This window comes from Trichomycterus rosablanca, chromosome 27 (assembly GCF_030014385.1).
Source record: "Trichomycterus rosablanca isolate fTriRos1 chromosome 27, fTriRos1.hap1, whole genome shotgun sequence".
Classification (NCBI taxonomy): Eukaryota; Metazoa; Chordata; class Actinopteri; order Siluriformes; family Trichomycteridae; genus Trichomycterus; species Trichomycterus rosablanca.
In genome coordinates this window covers 12,415,339-12,438,926 of record NC_086014.1, presented here as the reverse complement: position 1 = coordinate 12,438,926, position 23,588 = coordinate 12,415,339, and the positions used below count along the sequence as shown (strand labels likewise).

The window sequence follows — 23,588 nt, the reverse complement described above, 5'->3', positions numbered from 1 at the left end:
GGTGTGAACTAGATTTCACTTCTGTCTTCCATGACATTGCTGGGACTCCCCCTCACTTGTGGAATGGAATTTTATCACTATAAATAGCTGATTCTATTCAGCGTTGTGCACCATAGAACTAACCTGTGTTAATGAATTTGAATTGGAATCTGCTCCTTTGTTTGGAGAATTTACACGAAATGCGAAATCCTTTTGTGTTTTTGTGTACTGTAAACACACACTAGTTATCCATCCAGAGCAACATGAGTGAGCATCTATATTTCTTCTGTTTCTGCACAGTTTCTATTATAACACCTGGATAAGTCCTGTATAAATGAAATCTTGCTCTCCTCCACATACAAAATGTTGGAAAGCGATTTTGGCCAGCGTATTCAGGATAAGCAGCCTTAGTTTGTGGTTTTAAGGATCATCTCATTTTGCAGTACAAGAGCTGAAGCCAAATGCTTAAATGCTTTTCAATCATCAGACACTAAATATAAAACGTACTGCTTCCTCTGATGACATTTACAACCCCACACTACAAGGTTTCTAATCAAAAATTTAAACCCTTCCATATTTCCATTCAGCCCTGTGTAGCTCAGGATGGCTCAGTAGTTCAGGATGTTCAGACGGGCGGATGATGGGGGCGAGAGGGGAGCGCAGTGCGGGTGCAGTATTGATCAGGAGGCCCGTCGGTGCTGGCACAGCAGGACGGGGAATGTGATCAAGATGATAAACGCTCTCCGTTCAGAGGCTCACGAGGACTTTGGTAATCTGTGACCTCTACTCCCACATCCTGAAGTTTATCTGAGAGCGTGCACTTCCATTTAGCTCGACACTTCCTTTTAGGATAACATCGGAGCAGGTTATCCGGTTCGCTCTGTCTCTGTGATGTACACGCTTACCGGCCGCTTAATCAGAAGCACCGTGCTAATACCTCGTAGGCTTCCTTTCAATCAGCCTCAGTTTGTGTTTGCATGGGTTCCACAAGGGTTCTCATACTTTGCACATCATGCACATCTTCCCAACCCATCTCTTATGAGATGTTTGCGTTAATACTTTTAGTTTCTGTGCTGTTTTAGCAGGTACATCCAGGTCTACTGTTTTGTAATAATCAGACACACTTTAATGTGAGTAATCATGTAGTGTGAGAACTCATCTGTGATTGAGTCGTATAGTGTGTTGTACAGCAAGTTCTTTTTTTTCTAATGTTGTGTACTGTAGTTTGTGTGTGTGTGTGTGTGTGGACAGGGGGAAGGGGATGGGCGCAGTGGCCTCACAGCTGTGTTCGCTGGCACTGCTTCCTCAAACATCAGCGCTGTAGCCAGCAGCTTGCTTGGCACAAACACTCGACAGTAACACTTAAACAAATTGCTACAGCCGTGCGAGAGCTGCGATACATTGTTGATTCTCAGCATTCCTGCAGACTTTTTCTGCTCTCGCTTCCTTGGCCTTTCTCGCTTCGTCCTCACATGCTTTCCGCTCGGAGAACACCCGACGATTTTCCATCTTCATCGTATTATTTTGTCTCTCTCTGGATCGTTCAGGCCCCTGTGGAGCTTTCTTCCTCATCAAGCTCGATTGAGAGGAATTTTTTTGTTAAAGCATTTTTTTCTCACAACTCATAGACTTCTCTGAAGTTTTTTTATTATTGTTTTTTACTTCTATTACTTAAATTATAATCTGTTCACCTTTAAATCATGCAAGATATTTTGCACTATACTGTTTTGGGGCACACGGTGCGTCTTTTATACCTCCTCATGCCACCGCAGTAATTCTTGTTTTTATTTCTGAGCTGTGAATAGTAACCCATTGGGAGATGTTGTTACAGTTAGTGCTGGGTGACCATGCATGCTGGCGTGATAAACAGTTAAATGCATGTTTATGGTCGAGCCCCTGTGGGACCTGATAGACTTAAACTCCCCTGATGGGTTTCCATGCATGGCTGCTTTATGCTGCACTAAGAGGGCAGTGTTTTGTTAGGGCGTGCTCTGAACGGATGTTTTTTTATGAGCCGCTGCCCAACTCAGGATTTAAAACAACACGGCTGCCTTATGAATTATTCAACTAAGACACGACGTGTGTGACCAGACACATGCTGCAGCTGAATATTTAGTGTGTCTGCAGATCGTCTGTGTGTTTGTGTTCACCGCTTTGACGAACCCAAAAGCAGCAGAACTCAGGAAGTCGGCGAGAGTAAAGCGCGTAAGCTGTGCAGTTTGTGTGAACAGATGTTTCAGTCTCGCGTGGTGCTTCAGCTCTCAGCCACAACTAAGCTCGTTCTTTCCATGCAGGAGAGAGCGCTAACCCAGAAATATCACCTTACATCCAATAAGCGCTCTTCCACACCACAAGGGAAGCAGTTTTCAGTTAAACCACAGTACCTGATTGCTGCTGCGCCTCTGGAGACCCCACCACCTTACAGCCAAGTGCCAAGCAGACACGTGGTGGAGAACACCTGAGCCCGATCCGACTGTGTATCTGTGTGTTCATCTAGCGCTTCCCATGTGTCTGAATACACCATGTGACCACACGCGTGTGTGTGCATATGAACATTCGCTTTTAAAACTGTGGACATTAACACAGAGTTTTCCATCATGTGTGTGGGAATTTGTCCTCATTCGCTGATAAAAACATTCGTGAGGTCTGGCACGAAATCGAGGGTCCAATTCATCTCAAAGATGCTAATGAGGTTGAGGTCCTGTGCTGGCCACTGGAGTGTGGACATACTAAACCTGACGTTATGGGCAGTAAATGACCCTCTTTTTTAATGTGGAAAAGGTTTCTCTGTTGCTTTTGTTAACAAATAACATCACAAGGAGGACGAAAATAAAACACACTGAAGTCGCAGCCCATTGAAAGCATCCAACCATTATATTTTTTAAATCCAGTTTAGAGAAAACAGATTATTTTAGGACCAAAATTTGCCTATTACACCCGTCCATGCAGCTTTTATTCTGTTATTTTCATGAATAGTGAAACTTTAAACACATTTATGATAATAATAATAGTAATATAAAACATACTTAAATATGGCATTTTTATTTAATTTTTTCTATGTATTTGCTGAATTAAAAAAACACATTTATTAAACAGTGGGATCAGGTAAAACAAGTGAAACTGTTTAAAATCTCTTGCCATGCAGGGTTTTTTTGGGACACTTAACGAAATGTTTTGCCTTTTTTCTTGAGTAAACAGAATCTAGCTTTACTTCTCTGCTTGCTTTGCTAATGTTTGAAAGTCTGACAAGTATAATGTACGACGTCGGTGGATTTGTTTATCTTTTATTTTTATTTCCCCCACTGGCCGGAGTGAATTTGCTGAGTGTAGATACACAGAAGTGCATGATTCATGTGGTCTGTCTGTGCTGCGCTTTCCCTTCCACTTCTTTTCTACTTTTCTACTTTACAGAGCAGTAAGGTAGCACTGATGTTTACAAGAGAGCAAAATGGTTGAGATGTTTAATCCAATTAAATTCTCTTTTTTACTTATAAGGTATGCTGATAAGGTAACATGGATTTTAACATGCACTGATGTGGAATTAATATCTGCACATCATGTTTAATATATGTGTGAAATATACAATCCATTAGTGTGTCTTATTAGAATTTTTTTAATCAATCATTGTCTACATGTCTTGTCCGTGTGATGCTGACTGATCCATCATGTAAAGAAGAAAATGTCACTCAGCAGCAGTGAATTATGATTCAGATCATTATGTCCCATCCTGAACAAATGCACAGTGGGAGGCATGATCAGAATTGGCCAAGAGAAATCTGAGTCAATTATTTACACATTTCTTCATATATTTATCAGATCTGTCAGTGATAGCTTTATTCTTTTTGTTTTGGTGCCACTTGGAAACATTATATCCAGTGCAAGAATACACCCTTGGACAGGGTGCCAATCCATTGCACGCAACCCAATCCCCCACTGACTCACCTACATCGATGGGCAACTTCAGTCTACACCACTGAGAAGGAGCCGTGCTTTTTCTTTTGAATAAATTAATAAAACATGTTTGACACGGCTACAGCTACACACTCTGTGCAATGCTATTATTGTATGGAGACATGGATCATACATTCATTTATTTAGGACTAATAAGTGACACTCAGAGCTTTGATATTTCTATCATGTAAAAGAAAAATCAGTGCATGTTCACAACTTGTGTCTCAAACGGATGGTTTTTGTGTTTTTCGTCACAGGAAAATCTGACAGAGCTCCGTTTCCTGCGCTCGGGAGAGAGCCAGGTGTCTCTGGATGCCAGGTAAAAACCTCAACGTCTTCATTCTCAGCTCTCCTTCCATGCTTGTGATTCGTGTTCCGTTAACCACGACCTAAACGAACACGGCAACACAGAGAACCACATGACGTCATCTGGAACTGCTGGCTTCTTTCCTGTGATGAATGACAAGCGGCTCGATTTGGCAGCTACATGAAAAACAATATCAGTTATTACTTTTTAATGATAACACTGCAGTGTCAGTACTATTTGCCCGTCTGTGAATCAAGAAGCTCTATCAAACACTATCTAATCCTCAATGCATGCCAAAAGATAAACAACAAAGAAATATTCACCAAAGCCGCCCCCCCTTCTCCCAAAAAACTGCTTAAAATGCCATATAAAAGATGAAAAAAATGGTCAGTCACGCAAACAACACCCTAACTCCTGTGTACACAAGTATAGAAAGAAATCGACCCCTCACTTTGATTTTCACAGACGGAACTTATTATTTAGCCATAATAATAGCTACATGATAATAAGAATTAAACAAACAAATCCGCTGCCCCGTACTGTTTATTCGGGCAACCACTAAAAAGGAAGATGTATTTTCTGGGTGGGCTCGCTGTTACATGTAGTTTTTTATTATTAAACATCCCTGCCTGGACTTTTCTGCGTTGTTTATATGAATCATATCCGAGACATTTTTCTATAACATAATTGTGCGTTCTAGAGCCGATAAATGTAATCAGCGTGTCTGAATAATTACACAGCTGGCTCTCAGGCTCCGGAGCGCTTGGTGCAGCAGGTTGGCAGTAGGCTGGAGATGAGAGAAGGCGGGCTGTAAAGTGATTACAGGGTGTGGAAACAGGTCTGCGAGGAGGAGAACCGTACCGGCGTGAATGTGGAGCAGGAACATGACTTTCAACACCTCCATTAACGCAGGGTCACTGAACCTGGCTCAGCACTCACATCTGCACAGATGTTTTAAACAAAGGCTGGATTGTGGGAGAGCTGAATTCTTTTTCTTAGTCTTTCTCACTTTCCTAACTGCATGTTTTATTTCTCTCCCTGACATGCGTCTCTATGTCTGATTATTCAATTATTCAGATTATGGGTTTTTTTTACTTTCTTGATTGTCGTGGATATGAGGTGCATCTAGTTTAAAACATTTTTATTCTGACTATCTATCGTCTCTGTTCTGCTTCTAAAAGACTGCAGACAGCAGTGGAACTAACCACACATTGTGAGGATTTTAAAACAGCATACACATGGTGCCCCGTCTCTATGCGGACACCATCGATCAACCAGTAGAGGGCGTAATTGCATCGGTTATGAAGAGCCCCCTTCGGCAATCCCACCTCTTTACAAGCCAGTCACGCCCGGCCTGCCGGTAGCAGAGCTGAGATTTAAACTTGTAAGTTTCAGATGTCAGCTCTGGTGTGCTAGCGTGCCTGAAATAGCATTTTAATCAGCCCATAGATGTTTGTTATGACCACAATATTTTGACTAGGTAGTGTGCATCCTGTCCCTTTATACACACGTTCTTAATGTATTCAAAGACAAGCATTTCCAACATATTTTCTTTCCTAAATATTAGCATGCTTAAAAAAAGCTACGTCTAGCACTTTAGACTAAGATCAGGCGAGCCATCAACCCCACTGACCCTCATCTAACCTCCACCCAGTTCTTAGACCAGCCACAAGAAGCACCACACACCCTGTAAACAAAACACGCGAGTGAATGACGCTAGTCAGAGCGAGGGAAAACACTGCGGGCTCACCAGAGCTGTTGCTCCATTCATAAAAGAGCTCATTGAAAGGGAGCGCCAGTTCAAACGGGTTCGGTGTGGGAACGAGGGAATTTATGCTGGCCTGCAGCTGCACAGATCTGAGCCTGGTGAGCATACAGTTTGTCTAGTCGCTGAAGAAAAACAGGAAGGCCAAAAAAGCCGTTCGGTTCCTGAGAGAATGTGGGAAGAACGCAAGCTACAGAAAAGCTTGCTTAAATTGAACATCTTAGTACGTGTTCAAGCTTCAAGAAATACACAAATCAATTGTACATATATTTTATTTTGCCCATGTTATGCTTGTATGATTAAATGTATTGTGCTCTGGCAACATGATGGGCTTCGTTTCTAGCAAATTAGCCCGTGAGTGTGTAATCCACCTGCTGTAAAATGTAGCAGTGCTAATACCTCTCTACTGGAAAGTGGAAGCTTTACGATGGGTCGTCACACCACCTGTCTGAGGATTCAGATTACTGGGTCATTTAAACTTTGAGTTTTTATTTAATCGGAAAATGAAAGTGCATTGAATCCACATATGCTCATTATTGCCATTTGCCAATATTTTAGGGCAAGTGTAAACTCACACGCACATGAGAGCAGTTGAAGCTCTTGGCCAAGCATGCTGATCTGTGGTTGGCTCTACATGTCTCATAGTAACTTGTGGATAGAAAGGATATCCACTGGCTGAGGACTTGTGCTCGGCTAAATTGGGACATGACTACATTGTAGGAAATTACAGAGTTAGAGAAAGACAATTGATTCTAAAGCAGTCATTATGTTGAGTATTGAGCTATAGATTGAATGTAATCTATAAATGGTTCGACAGGGGTGCAATCGGTTACAGTATTTCCTTTTTTTTTTAACCAAGCAGCCAATTGTTTTACAAGGCCTGTCATCATTCAGTCCTTGAGCTTCACTCAGCGAGGTGTTCTTGCATCATTTCGGCCTGATGTAGATCTCTTTGCGTATAATGAGTCACATATTCAAATGGCTGGAGCCAGCTGAGCCCCCCGTGTTACTGCATGTAGGAGCGTATTCGCAGCTTGTACCTCTAACCAGGTTTCGCTTCTTGCATCTGCATACTGCTGATATTGAGGTTTACATAAGGAGTGGGTAAAATATTATATTTCACATTGCCTGCACTTAGATTTCAATCTAAAATATTTATGTAGCTTTAAAACTGTGGAGATAATTGACATAATCTGTGTGACATCCAGCTGAACACGCTGCAGCAGGTGTGCTCTCAGGATGACGGAGCATCACACCAGCGCTATAATTTTCTCCTGATTATCGTCTTGGTTGTTTTTACGTTTCGTCTGATGGACAGTTGCATGACGGTCGTATTGTCGCACACTTCCGCCTGTGGATCAAAAACAACAAAATTACATTTTTAAACACATGTCAGCGATCGGGAGATTCGGATCGTTAGTTGCGGGTGTTTTTGCGGCGGGTTGCTGTAGCCGAGTTCTAAAGGTAAGCGCGGTTCTGGGCCGGGCTCCCACGAGGAGGATTAGGCTGATTAATGCTGCAGGTTGCGGTTGACAGATGAGAGCCATTATCCCCACAAATCTGCCTGACATTTCACCAAAGATGGCAATCATTCAAAGAGGGTGGAGCTTTGAAGAGAAGCTCTGAAATAAAGCACATGGAACAGTGGTCGCTTTGCCAGCGTTGGGAAGAAAACTCACCTAACAATCACCTTATGCTTGGGAAATGTGTCCAAATGTGATTCAAGAACTATTAACAAACAGGTCTGTGAAGCGCAGGTGGCACTGTCCACAGTCAAGCAAGCTGGAGCACGAAATGAATTATAATAGGCATTAATTATAACAGAGGACTATTGATCACAACATTCATTAATTACTTTATAAGCTTTACTTGCCATACAGATGACCTTTGTGGTTATACAGTATCTGACTGTAGCCCATCTGGTGCTCTGTACACATTGACCCCCATAAGACAACCACTGGACAGATGTTATTTAAGTGTATGATCATTCTCTGTGCAGCAATGACACTTAAACGGTAATAATGTGTGTTTTACCAGTACGGGTCTATCAGAGTCAGCAGTGGTGGGCTTTGAATATATAAACACCTTGATGTCACTGCTAAAAGTATAAAGCCAACAGTGTTTTGTAATCCTCCAGTCATCTACTCATAAATAGCTAAAGGAAGTCTCTCTCAAAGTATTTCTACCTAATAAAGAGGCCAATAGGTTTAAACACTATTTTAAATTACCAACAACACTGCTACACCTGATACACTCTTACCAGGTCCATCACCCAGACATTATCTGCTCTGTAGGAGTCCTGTCCTAGTTCCTTTTGATGAATAATAGATATACAGGGGGGTAAGTATGCGTACAGAGTAACAAATAGTCCATCTAAAAATAATCAGTTAATGTACATTCCAGATCCTACCAAATAAATCTACCTAATGAGTTGCTTAGTGAGTGTATAATCAGTACATAATTGATTTAATACACAGGTTAGCAATGGGGTTGGGGTACATTTTGACAGATGTGAATATAAATGCAACAGCAACAAAAAGAGCAGTTTTTTATTGTCTGGTCAGTGGTGAACGCACAGCATCCAGGCTTTTATAATTTTATCATAGTGCTCTTATTCAATTCAATCAAAATTGTTCTTTTAGCATAAATCAATGATTATGTGATTAAGTTTTATAAACACATAGCTTCCTTTCATGTCATTTTGAACAGGATTGGTTTCATCTAAATCTCCAGAACAATCAACCTCAATCCCAGGCCTTGTCAAAATTTTGTTTTTTTTCATGTGTCCTCTACTGGTCTTTCATCAGATGCCAGAAACCTATCACCAGTCCTGTGGCTAAAAGGAGAAGCTAATAATATAGCTGAGAGGATTTAATATCATTGAACAAAGGCAGCAGTAGTCAGTCTGCTGTAGCACGTCAACGTCAGAGCACCAGGCTCGGCGACAGCCTGTCACTTTAGAGCGACTCTTTCCACCCTTATTTCTCCCGCAGTTAAGGAGACGCCGCCCTGATTCTCACACAACTTGATGGCCTTCAGTTTAATCTGCTAAAATCAGGACTGGGCTATTCTTGGGCCCGAACACAGCGATCCTGTGCCACGGCCACATGCAGCGTTTGATCATGACTTCTATCTGACTTTGATTCGGAACTAGCGTCTGATTCTTCAGTGACGTCTCACTGGTTGTTTAGAAGATATTTGCGGTTAAGTCACATCAAGTCTGAAAGGAATTTATAGAAGTGGTTTTTTTTCTGAATCGCTGCTCATTTCTGTTTATTGATACCCCAGCATCTGTCCTTAAACTTCCATTATTAGCCAATGCATGTTGATTTTGCAGTATAGTTTTCTTCTGAAGTGCAGTACTTCTCCTTAATCCTTGTTCTTAAACCTTCCAAACCATTAAGCTTATTGGGCCATGGCTGTAACTGGCCTCTTGACCCAGTTTGTCAGAGGCTGGCTGGAGTGGATATCACTTATAGATGCAACATGCTTCAGAAAGAGTGTTTACTAATCTCCTGTTTATCAGAATGGGTTAGAGCTGTGCCACCTCGTCGTCTCTCTGGTGTAATTGGCTTTCGGACAGCAGGTTAGTGGCCCTGTCAGATCCGGAGCTTCTGTAACGGCTATTTAGTCCAGTTAAGCCGCTGTGTTTTTCAGAGGAACCGACAGCTTCCGAGACACCTCGTCTCCCCTCCCCTCCCCTTCCCCTGTACACACTTCCTAACTCCCTGTCATTCGCCTCCGCGAGCGAGTCTGTGGCAGTGTGGGGATGTACCCTGGGGCTGTGATCAGACCTGATCAATAACAATTCACCGACGCCCGGAGCAGAGGCGATGGCTAGGTCTGACTGACTGGAGGATTTCTTTTTGGATTTAACCGAGCCTTCGAAGCGGTACTGAGCACAATAAGGATAAAAACAGTTAACCCCCCTACACACACACAGACACAGACACACACCCTTGAGTTTAAAAAAGAGAAACTGTTATGAACCAAAAACATACTTAGATATAGCTGCTGGCTGCTGTTGATGGCCATTAACAATCATCTGACACAACTCACCAAAATTTGTCCAGTTCAGCCTTGCAGAGGATGGACTTTTCACTACTGTCCACGTATTAAGATTTTTTACCTTTAATAACTAAGAACTTTCACCTTTAGGATGAATTAGAATGACTATTGCAGGCCAGGCCTTCTTGTCCAACATCTGACCTCACAAATGTTTTTGACTAAATGGGAGGAGGGTATGTTTAAAATATTATTGAAAACCTTCCTAGAAAAATTAGAGGCTGTTATAGCTGCAAACAGGGCAGGCAGCTTTATATTATTGCACATGATTTCAGAAAAGAAATTCCAACAGACTAGTGGTCAGGTGTCCACATGCTTTTGACCGATTGCTTAAAGAAACGCTTCCATGTTAAAGTCTTTCATTTAATAAAAGCTTTTTATGGTTCTCTTTGCAGTCCAATCTAAGGTCAGAAATAGGACTGACCAGCCCGGGTCCCGTCACCACAGCCGGAAAGTCTCCAGCTCCTTTCTACTCCTTTACAGGCTCCAATCCACGGAGGCGCTCTCTTCAGGACTCACCTCTGGGTGTGTACATGTGATCTATACCAGTTGTGGATCTGTTGTAAACGTGGAAGTTTGGGTTTTACTGTGCTTGATCATGATTCTTATTTGTTGATTGACTACAAATGATCAAAGTGATTCACTGCTGATTCACTTTAAAATGATTCTTCACTGCGGCTCTTTTATTTCTCTATCACTGAAATGTACCGACTTTTTTCTTCTATTCAGAAAACGTTTTATATGACAGTGGTCATGAGGATATAAGTTAAAGTCATAAAATAACAATCCACCTTAGATTCAAACTTGACGGCTTATCTCAGCACTAGTGGACTTGCGCATTTTGCTTCTGCGCCGCCCGAGCAGAAATGGTACATTTACAATGATCTTGTTATGCCCAGTCCAGTTGTATTTCACTGAAATCAGAAATAAAAGTTATTATTGTCCAAGATTTCTAGAGATTCACCCCTAAGCTTTATTCTGTCACTGTATGAGCTCTGTTACTACGGTATACTCTTGTTTTACATTCATTTTGCTACAGTTTATTGGACCTTTCACTCAAATTCTTGTCTTCTCAATGTTTCTACCTCACATTAAGGAGTTTCTGTTCACTGTCCATTTAAGACTCATGGAGTTTTGGACCTACATACTTGTAAAGATGCTTTGATTCACTTGTTTAAATAAATTTGGCTTGATTTGATTTTTCTCTCCTTAGATCCTTTGCAAACAAAGAAAGTACGGAAGGTTCCCCCGGGCCTGCCGTCATCGGTGAGTGGAAATGTTTTATTTGATCATTCTGCTTTTGTGCTGATATAAAAATAGATGCAAGCGCACAGTCACACTTAAGACTATAAACACACATGCATGCTTAGTGAAAGATGTAGACTTTTGTTTTTGTGCACTGAGGTGGTATCACTAAGTATACTGTGTGTGTGTGTGTGTGTGTTGGGGAAGGGGGGGGGGGGGGGGGGGGGGGTTGTGGCAGGAGGCCTGGCACTGTTTTGATAATCAGCCCTGTTGTAGAGCTGAGCGTGGCGTTGGCAGCGGCGGGAGCTAGGTTTGTGTAGGATGTCTGATTGATTTGTGGTTGTGCCATGCGACTGCGAGGCCTCCTCCGGCTCCGGGTCTCGCGGGAGCCGGTCTCAAGGCCGGGTTCTGCCACAGCCTATCCCCAGCGCTGCTCTTTTGATGTTTAATTAGTCATTATGTTGCCCGAACGGGAGGACAGGCAGAGATTAATAACGGCGGATCGGGCTGAAGTTTCCATGGGCGATAATCCCACGGCGAGGCTGCAGCCATTAGGATGCAGAGGAAGTGCGGAGCTCAGCTTGCCTCCGCCTGCGCCGCCCGTCTCATTAATATGCATCAATCACGCAGTCAGCCGCTGATTGTGAGGAAGCTTGGCGCGTGGTGCGATTAAAGCCTCCCATTAAGTTTTAAAACTCGGGCTGGTACCTCCAAACGCTTCAGCACAGACTGGTGACTGGTTTGGGCTGAGGTTTCTCACCACTTCAGCACAATGATGTTTCTCCTATAAAACAAAAGGCCGACACGGTGCAGGGATTTGGTTTCACAGGCTTTCGATAAACGCGTGCCACGCCGCCGGCCCGGACAAAACAGAAATAAAAAATGGGAGTCTGTGTGGGACATAAAGGGGGAGATTTTTGTGTGTTTTCTGCTTAATTTGTGTTTGAATACTTGTTTTTGCAGAACAGTGAGCAAGTACAGAGCATTACAGAGAGCAGGCAGCACTTTCTTTGCTTATGCAAGTAGTGTGAATAAGCGAGGAAGAAAGGAGGGGGGCGAGAGATTGGTAGCCTCATGGGGTACGTCTCTTTGTTGTGTAAATGGACATTGGGCTTTTATTTGTCAGTGTTTAACACATGGGCGCAGGTGCACTTGTGTGACTCATAACTCAAAGCTGCCCAATTCTGAACGGGGCAACGCGGCGAATAAAATACAGCGGCGGTCGGCAGCTCGGTCCTCGCTGCCGTAGACGTAAAGCCTCGGCGAAATCATGTTTACAAAAGTGTGTCTTGTGTCACAGTTAAGCCTGCATATCAAATATATTGGGGAAGGTGCAGCATTGATACTGTAATAAACTACAGCACTGTTAGGGAGGATTCCATTTTCTTCATTGCTGTGTGAAAGCAGAGGTTACTGGGACGGTCTGAAAACCTTGTGTTCTCTCTGCATAGATGCATTTTATGTCATCCTACACTTCTGAGAAGAAGGCATGTCTAAATTCTTAGATTGCTTGAAATGCTGCCTACTAAGGTGCCTTATTTCTAATCTCACTGAATACTGAGAGAGTATCCAGTGCTTCCCAAGCAGTGAAGGCAATCCCAGCATTCAGTCCGGCACTTACCAACATATCGCCAACCCTTACTTTATATAGAATAACTACTCAGTAGCATGTTGGAGATTTTTCTGCACCAACACTAGATGCTAGCTAATTTTGCCCAGTATCTTCATGTTTTTGCCACATGAACCAGCCCTAGTGCTCAGTGTAGGTTAGAATTAGAACTCTGGTGCAGAAGAAATCTGCGAGCATGTGCACCTGCAGAGGCTAGGTGTGTGTGTGTGTGTGTGTGTGTGTGTGTGTGTGTGTGTGTGTGTGTGTGTGTGTGTGTGTGTGTGCGTGTCCTGCAGGGTACCTGTATGACAGGAATGCAGCTGCGGATGCCGGCGAAAGCTTTTGCTTGTGTAAGCAGCGCAGCCCCACTAGAGGCCTGAATAGCTGCTTGATAAACAAAATGAACACAATGCATCCCATCATTAATCCCTCCGCAGGGAACGCGCTCATATTTATTTCCACTCCCCACACCTACGCCGCCTCCTCTTCACCTAAATCCACCTTAACCAGTCACCGTTCGGCCGCTTTACTCCTTCTACAGCGGGAGCTCATGGTGCTTCTTCGTGAATGCAAATATTTATGGAATAACATCTGTACTGCACTGGAAAGCCAAGGCTGATGCTTGAGATGTGAAGCTCAGGAAGGAAGCTGAAGGAGGAGCAGATTAAAAACTGACAAATATTTGTAACCACGTTCGTTCTGTGTACAGGAGTTTAAACCGGTTATAAACGATTAGCCTTTTATGTGATGCTTAAAAAGTACATAATAATTTACATTTATATGTTTGGCCTGTATAGCCATAAGTATGTGGACATCTAATTCCAAAACCACAATCATAGGAGTCCATAACGACATGCTTTAATGAGTTTGTTATAGGGGAACCCCAGAATCCTGACCTCAACCTCACTGACACTTTGAGATGAATTGGAAATATTACCAATTACTAGCCAGGCCTTCTTGTCTGACATCAGTACCTGTGCTATCAATAGCCCTTCTGACGCAACGGTCACACATTCTTACAGACAGCATCTTCTGGAAAGGTTTTTTCCTGTTATGGCTGTGAATGGAGACCGACTCCATATTAATGGTAATGGTTTTATTTTGGCCATATAGTGGATTTACATACTAATGGCAAAAATGAACGGCTGTTAGGCCCTTGAGCAAGGCTCTTAACCCTCAGTTGCTCACACTATATACTGTAATGTACGTCGCTTTGGATAAAGGCGTCTCTGCTAATTGCCCAAAATGTAAATGTGAAATATTCTGCAGAAGTGCAGAAGAAAACTGAAGCTTTATATCCAAGCCTGGCTCTGTTAACCTGTATGTTGAAATTACGTTCTATAGGACTGGTGTGAGATGGATAAATAAAAATCCTTCTGAAATGTCTTTAGTGGAAATTCCATGTGGAAAACAAGAGACCCTCAACAGGAGGGAGGCAGCGAGTGTGTGTTGTGGTTAGTCAGTCAGCAGCGGCTGCAGTCGGGACAGCTGTTCAGGCACCTGTGCTGAATGATCCAGCCTGTCTGGCTGTCTAACGGCGAACGTGACGGCGAGAGATCGGCAGCTTTGGGCAACACGAGGTTTCTGATAGGATCTTCGTGCCCGAGTGTGAGACTGAAGCCGCCGAGTAAATGTCCAGGCTGTTTTCAGCCCTCCTGTCACCAGTGTGACATGTTAATGTGGCAGCGGGCCAGAGGAGATGCGTGAGGCGCTGGGAGAGTCAGAGAAGGGGGTGTTGTGAGTATTCGACTCCCTTCCGGGGTCTTTCGCAAGTGAGAACCCTGGCTGTGAATGACAAAAAAGATCATTTGCTCTTGACATGTCAGTCAGACTGTTGTTTGGGTGTGACTTGCACTTAGCTGGAAACAGGATCTGGAGAAAACGATGGCAGGAACTGCGACTACTTTAACATGACATTTAATGACACTCGGATGAAAGGTGTGATTGGTTTGGTGATAACGATACATGATGATGATTATTATAATAAAGGAATGTTAAATTTCCTACGTCTACGAACCTCAGACCCTTAGATTTAGTAATATTATAAAATGTAATACTATTTAATTTTTAATTTTGATCTAGAATAATATAATTAGATCTGAGTGTTGTTAATACATTAATTATTCTTGCATTGTACAAGCTGTACATGATTCACAAGATGTTTTAAATAAAAGTAGGACTTGATCATCACATTTTTACAACCCACTGCACAGTAATCTGCAGCACAATTGGCCGGCATTTTCTTACCATTTTCGGGGCAGCACGGTTGCCTCACAGCGAGAAGGTCCTGAGTTTGATCCCCAGGTGTGATGGTCCGGGTCCTTTCTGTGTGGAGTTTGCATGTTCTCCTCGTGTCTGCGTGGGTTTTCTCCGGTTGCTCCGGTTTCCTCGCACAGTCCAAAGACGTGCAAGTCAGGTGAACTGAAGATACAAAATTGTCCATGACTGTGTTTGATATAACCTTGAGAACTGATGAACCTTGTGTAATGAGTAGCTACCGTTTCTGTCATGAATGTAACCAAAGTGTAAAACATGACGTTAAAATCCTAATAAACAAACAAACAAATTGTAACTTAGACAGTCATGTAACAAAACATGAAATTGAATCTGTGGTGTCTAAACTTCTGGACAAGACAAGTTTTTAATTCAGTATGTGATGTGTATGGTAGGGTGTAAGATGGTGATGTGTAATAAAAACACTTAGTCCAGAGGCGCTCAGAGGATTGATTTCAGAAGCTTGATTTTTGACTGGACGGCACCTACAGGCAGCAGTGGCCGCGTGTACAGTTTGATGTGTGGTGTACGTCTGTCTGTTCGGGCCTTTCTCTTTGAAGCCGGGCTTCTAATGCAGGGTCAGGACCTGGCGGAGCATGCCGTGAGGAGATGGACATGCCACGGGATAAAACGTCCCACTGAAGCTGTAAGAGTAACTTCAGAGATTGAGGTTTGATGGTGCTTTTATGTGGCCACCATGCTTTGTTCTCTAAAGAATCTTTCTTCTGCTCTTTCTTCTGTACATCATCAGCGCTGTGGCTTTTTCTGCTGCTGCATTTCTGTGTGTGTGTTTTTATACCAACACAAGCAATGGAGACTATTTGTAATTTCTTGCTGCATTTTAGAGTGAGTCTATGCATGATTACATTCAATGCATCAAGGTCATCAGGCCATATCTTGTCCACCAGGGGGCAGTGGTATTAGTGCATGTTTGGAGGTTTGTGTTAGGGTTCATGTCTGATGGATCCACACACACACAATCTGTATGAAGATAAGCTCACCAGATAAGTGATTAGATGGATGCCTGGCATTTGACTGGCTCTGATTCTAAACAGAGACGTACCCGTCTCGGCGAGCGCCGCTGTTTATCTGGATTTGGGCTGCTGAAACGTACCACTGACAAGAGCATCCCAGATAATGGAGGTGACAAACAGCTCAGAACCCACGGCACTTTTATCTACGGGATGTAGAGAAGCAAAGCAGGGCAGAAAAAGAGCAGCTGAAAGAACAGAGCGCACGAGATTAGATTTATTACTCACATTACTCACGTTACATTGTTGTAAATTATTTAGGCACCAGACTGTGCATGTGTGTGTGTGTGTGTGTTTTTCCTACACATTCTTTAGGTGGGTGATGTTTTAATACAATATATGTTGAGATAGACTTTTCTTGGTCTGGTGGGTATCACAGCTTTTATTCCTCTAAGAGGTTTCTCTGTTTCTCTCTGTAAAAGTGAACTAATAATTAAATTACTAAATCATGTATATAGTAAAATGCATCTCAGGTAATATTAACACACATCCACTAGTATATTCATTTCATGCCTTTAAGATAAAGAACTTATTATTGAATTATTGACTTACCAAATCTCTATTCTTATTATAATGATATTTTTATTGTGGGACTTGGTGGAGAGTTTTGACCCACAGCCTTTTCTGATCCTTAACTCATTTGAAAGCCTGTCTGAAATATCCAACCATCTCTGCAATAATTAGTTGGTAAATAATGGGTGTGACCATCTGTCAACAGTCAGTTACGATTAGCTTAAGCTGTCTATGTGTAAAGAGTGAGCAGATCAAGCCTGGTTACTCTGGCCTGATTTCGACCCGCGCGTGAATCGCTCACGAAACTCGCGGGTCAGAGGGCAGAGTGGACGTCGGGTAACTAGGTAAGACTTGCTGTACCTTTGGCATGTGTCTGCACACTGGCACAGCGACGGCGCAGGTCAGACATGCACGGAGACTGCTGCCGGCTTTAAGAAAGGTGATCGTATTTTTAGTGGAGGAGCAATGCTACCTAAAGCTCATGTTTGGGTGGGTTAAGCAGCAGTGGGTCATTTATTAAAGCTTCTGCCTTTAGTATTTTATCAGTGGACACTTTCTGATCACAAGATGCTGTTGGTCATGTGTTTTTGTTTAAAGAATTATTCTTATTCTTCTCCCAGCATTGATGTTCAGGTGTTTAAAAACCCCAACAACACTGCTGTACCTGATACACTTATACAAGTTACTTACAAGTTTGAGCAGTGGGTTTGACACTGGTTTGTCCTTCTGCATCCCAAAATGTTCCCTCCTGCTAACCTACTTCTCGACCTCGTGAGAATAAAGCAGCTCTATAGTATTAGGCCTATAGACATGTGTCCATGATTTTCTCTGCTTGTGGTGAGTTAGCCTTTTTGTTTTTCCTGCTTTATTGTGTCTTTGATCTCCCCCTCTCTCTCTGTTGTCTTTTTTGGTGCATTCCTTATCTGGACTTGGTTTTCGGGGCTTTTAAACACACTTCTATCATGGCACCCCCTTCTCACAAAAGCGTGGAGTTGAAACGGCTTCAGATTTAAAAACGGTACCAGCCTGCCGATTTCACAGCCTTGGAACGGTTTGAAAGGGTGCAGCTCAGAGAAGAAAGAGGGATAAATAATAATGGAATTAAAGGGGAAAAACACAAAGTATCGTTTTCAGAGAGAGGCTGGACCACGGGACGCCTTTCATCTTGCCATAACTGTAACGTTGTGAATGGATCTAGGGGGCAGTGTTCGGGCCAGCGCGCCTGCTGAGAGGGACATGAAAGGTTCGGCTGGACCTCTATACTGACTTTAAAGGGACCGGTCGTAACACGCAGCACCCAGCCGTCACACCACAGCAGGACGTTTCTCTCACTCCGTCTCTTTCCTGTCTGGTCCCTCTCACCCTGTTTCTGTCCTCTTTCACCTATTCCAGTTTCTTGCATTTTCATCAGGCGGGATCGGTGCTGTGTTCAACCTGCCTCTGTGCTGAAGGGTTTCAAACTTTAAACAACAAAATAATAAAGCACGTTCAAACTCGTCCGACCTGCAGAATTCTCCCCTGATTTGTATTCACATTTAACTGAATCCCATTAAATTGTAGGTTAATTTCTGCTTAAACGTGCACATGTGTCGAGGGTTTTACTTCCTGTTTCTGTTCTTTTCCTGTTCTTTTTTTAACCTCTTCCTAATTCTCACATTGTTCCAGACTTGACCTGGTCGACCCCCCCCCCCTTTATTCCTTAAACACCCCATGTTAACTCTGTGTGTGTGTTGAGCGAGCGCTGTTTGGGTTGTAACCCCCATGGCTGTGGACGAGAGGCCCTCCAGGGGGACTAAGGGCTGGTAAAAGTGAGTGTGTGAGTGAGGTTGACATCAGGCCGAGTTCTGTGCAGCTGTTCAGTGTGTTCTCGGTGGCCCCATGGCGGGGTTCATTTCAGAACAAACTCTGTGTGAAAAAAATAAACACACTAAGTTATTAACCCCCCCCCCCCCAAAATGTGTATTTAGAAAGAGTAAACCATAAAGTCATATTCAGAAAGAATTCGTTTTTAAAACGTATTGAATACAACCGTTCCTTCTCTTATCCATGCCAAAGCTCCGTGGATGAGGTGAGAAAAACTCCATTATGGTCAAAGGACACCTTAAAATTCATAGTAGAAATGGCAGAAATTTCATCACGATGGTAAATGATCGTGATTCCAAATCAAATAAAACTATCAGATAATCTTAGCTGCTCAGTTTGTCACCTGAAGTTAAAAACTTGACAAGTGCACAAAACTATGAGCTAATGTAGAAACACTTTACAGGCCACCGTAGACTGTTAATTCACCGTGTAAGTACTGAAGATGCTAGAAGCTAAATTCTGCTTCAGTAGAAATCAGTTTTAAAATCAAATTTTAGTCTTTGCATAGTTTAAATAAATAAAAAAAGAAAAGTAATCATGTAATATCTCATTTAAAAAGAAATAAAATAGATTAATTTTATTAAAAAATCTATTTGACGGACAGAATTTGCTAATATTTAAATTTTGCAAACTTTAAAGTTCTCAGTTCAGGATCTTCTCTACAACCTGTTACTAAGCTTTCATGTGTCGTTCATTCATGTTACAATCAGCAAGTAAACAAAAGCATTGAATCACCCAGTTTAGTCAACACCAACAGTTTTACTCCCTTTTTTTGGTACCACTAAATCCTCTCATTTGTTTTGCATCCCTCCTCCTCTTTCATTATCTTTCTTTTACCTCGTTTTCCCCCCGCGGTCCCTCCCTCATGTCCTCCCGTCCTCCCTCCTTCTACCGTTCTTTCCTCCACTCCTTTGGGCTCAGCATTTACGGGGCTTAAGGGGGCGGACGCCCCTCCCCCTGTAACTGTCGGCTAAAATGGTTGAGCCCGGCTTTGCATAAGGTCTTAGTGAGTAGATCCATGTGTAAAAGATCTGGACTGAAGGAATTAGTGTTGGTGTGGCCGGCTGGATGTACGTATAGGGATCGTCAGAGGTTTTTTTTCTTTCTTTTTTTTTTTGCTGCTTTGAGACGCTGCACTTGCTGAGTGCTTCTCAGTGTGAATCTGAAGCTTGATCATGTATTGCGCTTATCCAGTGCCTGGAATGGGCAGCAACTCTCTCATGTATTACTACAACAGCAAATCGGTGAGTGCTTTCTCTACACTGTGAGGAGAGCTGGGAATTTCTGTGTCTGGATGTGTTTCATGCTTTCGGGTGTTTTGGACTGGCTGATTTGATCATATTGTAGTTATTTTGTGAGATATATTAACATGATGCACTTTTCCGAGTGTGGTGGATCATCAGGTGTCTGAGCTTTTACAACTCCAACATTTTATCCCTTCGTATATACAATTTAAATCAGATTTTAATGAATCTAAACAATAAAATAACAGATTATTGGTGTTTTTAAAATAGAAATAGCAGGTCCTGAGCAAATTCATTATTTGTGATGATTAGGGCAGGGTAAAATATCTTCAAGCATTGTAATATTTCATAACATCAGTTTATTAAAAACTGCTTTTGTTTTTTATTTTCTTCCTTATTTGTTTATTGTTCAGTTTTTTGTACTTTGTTGTGTTTGACTTTCGGAACTTTCTGATTTAGTTTAGTGTTTGTTTTTGTGTTTACTTTTTTATTAGTATTATTTTCTCATTGTTTCTTTGTTTTAAATGAATATTGTTTCTGATTATTATATATATATGTTTAAAGTATATATTAATATAATTTATGAAATATAGTAATACAGCTTCCACCTTTCAGCGTTTGCTTTACAGTGTTTTAACTTGAGGAACTGAAGAACTGATGCTTGAGTGTTTTCTTGTATTTTTTTCTGCTCTCGTCCTCCTGGATTTGTTTCCATTACATCAGAACAGACTTTACTGGCTTTACATCTGCACTCGCCAACAAACTTTTTTTGGACAAACTGAAGCATTTTTTTTTAGATCCACAGTCGCTCTTCCAAAGTTAAACTATGAATCAACAGTTGCTGCAGGAATGGAAAGTTAATAAAAGCTCTTTTTATATTCTGAAAATATCGGGGTCTGTTCCAGTTCATTCACAGATGAGCTCGGTGGACGTGACACTGTGTGAATGTGATTCCCAGTCAGGGGTTCGGGAACCCCAGGGGTCCATGCGGTTAAACTCTTCATACTGTGATAAACGATGACATGATAGTCCTGTGAGTCCTGGAGACCTGGGTTTGATATTGGAGGAATAGTGCATGTTCTTCACATGTCTCGTCGAAGGGTTACTCTCGTTTGCCTTTATCTATATGTCAGCGAGTAAATATATATAAAAGCGTTTGATGCCCTGCTATGGGCACACAGAAAATAATATTAAGCACGTTTGTTCAGAAATGGAAAGCACCTGTTACCTGTTGCTACGTATTTGTCTAACATGCTTAATATTATTTCTGGTCTTATTAGAAGACGTCCCTGAATTTAAGAACATCTATAATCCGATCTGGAAATGATTAAAAGTGTTAGAGCTGCGTGTCCAGGTTAGATTTTTGCCGATTGAGCTCGGAGGAGCGGCAGCGCTGTTATTCCATCTGTTTTTAATCATTTAGGCATTCTTCACTCTACAGGAAGTCTAATGCGACTCCTCCACCAACTTTCTCCAAAAAAAACCAACTTTGTTTGGTGCCTCCCTCAACTGTGCACTGGAAAGCAAGGTGCTGACTTCTTCTCTCTGGCTTCAGCATGAACAGAAAACGAATTTCTAAAACAATGTGATTTAATCTTCAGTATTGATTTGAAAAGCCAGGCTGCCTTGTTTACATTTTACTTATTAATATTATAGTCATGCCCCCCTAATGGCCTTAATCCATGTTCACTCCACCCTAACCTTTACTAAAACAAGGCAGACACCCGTGCTGAATGGCTAGTGCCCTATGACAATTTAGTTTCAGAGAAAAAGTAAACAAAAGAGCTAAATTTGTATCCCGTTAATGTATTTTCTGTTCATTTTAGGTGTCTATGTATGTTTCTGTATTCTGTAAAAATGTATATTCAATCAAATACTTAAAAACAACAGATCTTGGGTATGTGTTAGGCCCATTCACAAGAAGGCAAAGGCAAAAAGTAAGTACATTCAGTAATATTTACATTCAGAAAGTAGTAGCATTTTTCTTTCATCTTTAATACACAGCTCTTACTTTTTATTCTAGTAAAAACACACATTCTTAAATTTGGCATCCAAAAGCAAAGTCTTAATTCTAATTAGCATAGCATATCAAATTAGTCTGATCATGTCTTGTAGACCAGGCTTTGGCGCAGGGGCAAAGTCATGGTGAACCCGGGAAGAGCAATTTTCAAACAGTTGCCACAAAGTTGGAAGAATATAATAGACATTATAGACCTGTAAGCAACAAGTGAACTTAGCATTAATAAACATTATATTATGCATAAATGTACAATATAGGTTCATTCTTACTAAAATACAACTAGAATTTAGACAGGCTTATAAAATAAAACCAACATGGCATTTTTCTTTTAACATTTGCTAAACTACAGAGCTGATTTCATAACTAAATCCATATAAATCATAACTACAAGCACACAGAAATGAACTCTGTTTGTTTGATTAGTTTTGTTGTGTATGGAAACATGTACAGATTGACTCTTTTGGGTTCTCTGACAGAGTGCAGGTCCACATCCTCATTACCCGTGGCCCATTAGGCTCTTTGTTCCTGCAGCACAAAGCCCACTTTGATCTTTTTATATTAAGTATTTCCAGTCTTACGTTGCAAAAGAGAAAATGAAGAGCATGTGGGCCGCTGGGTCCCAGTTCAGCCCTGTAATCCAAAACAATATTACTTTCCCAATAAAATTCCCCCTTTTATCTTTTTTTTTTTCTTCATAAATTTGTACTCTGAGACCAACAATGACAAACATAATAATTTACAGTGGAGCTGTTATCAGTTCTACAGCTTCACATAGCACATTCGGACAGCTTTGATTAGGATGCTACACGCACATCTGCATTTTAGATTAAAAACGCCTAAATATATAAACAAAAGAAATCTGTAATCAATCCTCAAGTTAAACTGAAATACTAGAGCAGTCAGGGTTCAGTACACAATGCAAAAACGGCATAACAATTATCTGTACCTTTATTAATAGAGCCTAATTATTTACACAAAAGTAACAGAGACCTTTACAAGAGGTTCAAAGGTAGCATAAGACTAAAACTAGGATAAAAGATACACAGGTAAAAAGTGTATGCTTCAGTATTTCTACCTGTTGAACATAAAACTTCAAAGTTTTCAGGAGAACTGTGCTATTAAAGCGCTGCACGTCATGTCAGGACTGGACCTTGTTTAAATGAAGCAGCACAATAGGGGCTGATTGTGTTTAAGCGCCGCTTAATATATTTTTTTTGCCGCGCTATCTGTACGAGATAGAAGTTCAAAAGGAAAGCCCTCGGGCCTGGGTTTGATTCCAAATAAGTGACGTGCACAGGCAGGATGTTGTGTTGTCACTCTCAGCCCCGAGGCTCGGCGGTCTCGGAGCTGCTCCGTGTGGCTTTCTCTTCAGAGCTGCCCTGGTTTTTGCCTTCCGCTAGCGTTTATTTTTAAGACGAGGATTTTTTTTTTCCTCCTCTTCCCTCTCTTACCTCTTTTAACTGCCGTGGTTTGGTTTATCTGGCTGGATGTTGACAGCTTAATGGTTTTTCCATGTGTTGTTGTGATGGGTGTCGGGTACAGATCAAAGCAAGGTGTGACAAGGGAGAGGCGAGGGGCACAAAGGAACCCCAGCTTCTGCCCTGTTTTTACAAGTTACTACACAAACCTGGCATGGTTTCAGACGATGTATGAAAAAAGGATGGGGTGCATAATCATCTGTCAGAAGAAGTCTTTTTATTCTTTTATTTCAGGCCACTTTTT

The 23,588-nt window shown here is 41.8% G+C and overlaps 1 protein-coding gene across 2 annotated transcripts in view; it reads left to right on the top strand.

Moving 5' to 3' along the window:
• tcf12 (transcription factor 12) overlaps positions 1-23,588 on the top strand; it is an 85,874-nt gene that overhangs the window by 42,039 nt on the left and 20,247 nt on the right. The window contains exons 6-8 of one of the 2 annotated variants that reach the window (XM_062989235.1): positions 4,188-4,249; positions 10,463-10,592; positions 11,281-11,333. In XM_062989235.1, the coding sequence (XP_062845305.1) occupies positions 4,188-4,249; positions 10,463-10,592; positions 11,281-11,333 (245 nt within the window). Of the gene's footprint in view, positions 1-4,187; positions 4,250-10,462; positions 10,593-11,280; positions 11,334-19,622; positions 19,847-23,588 lie in introns of those variants that run through there. The other variant, XM_062989236.1, reaches the window with a different exon arrangement.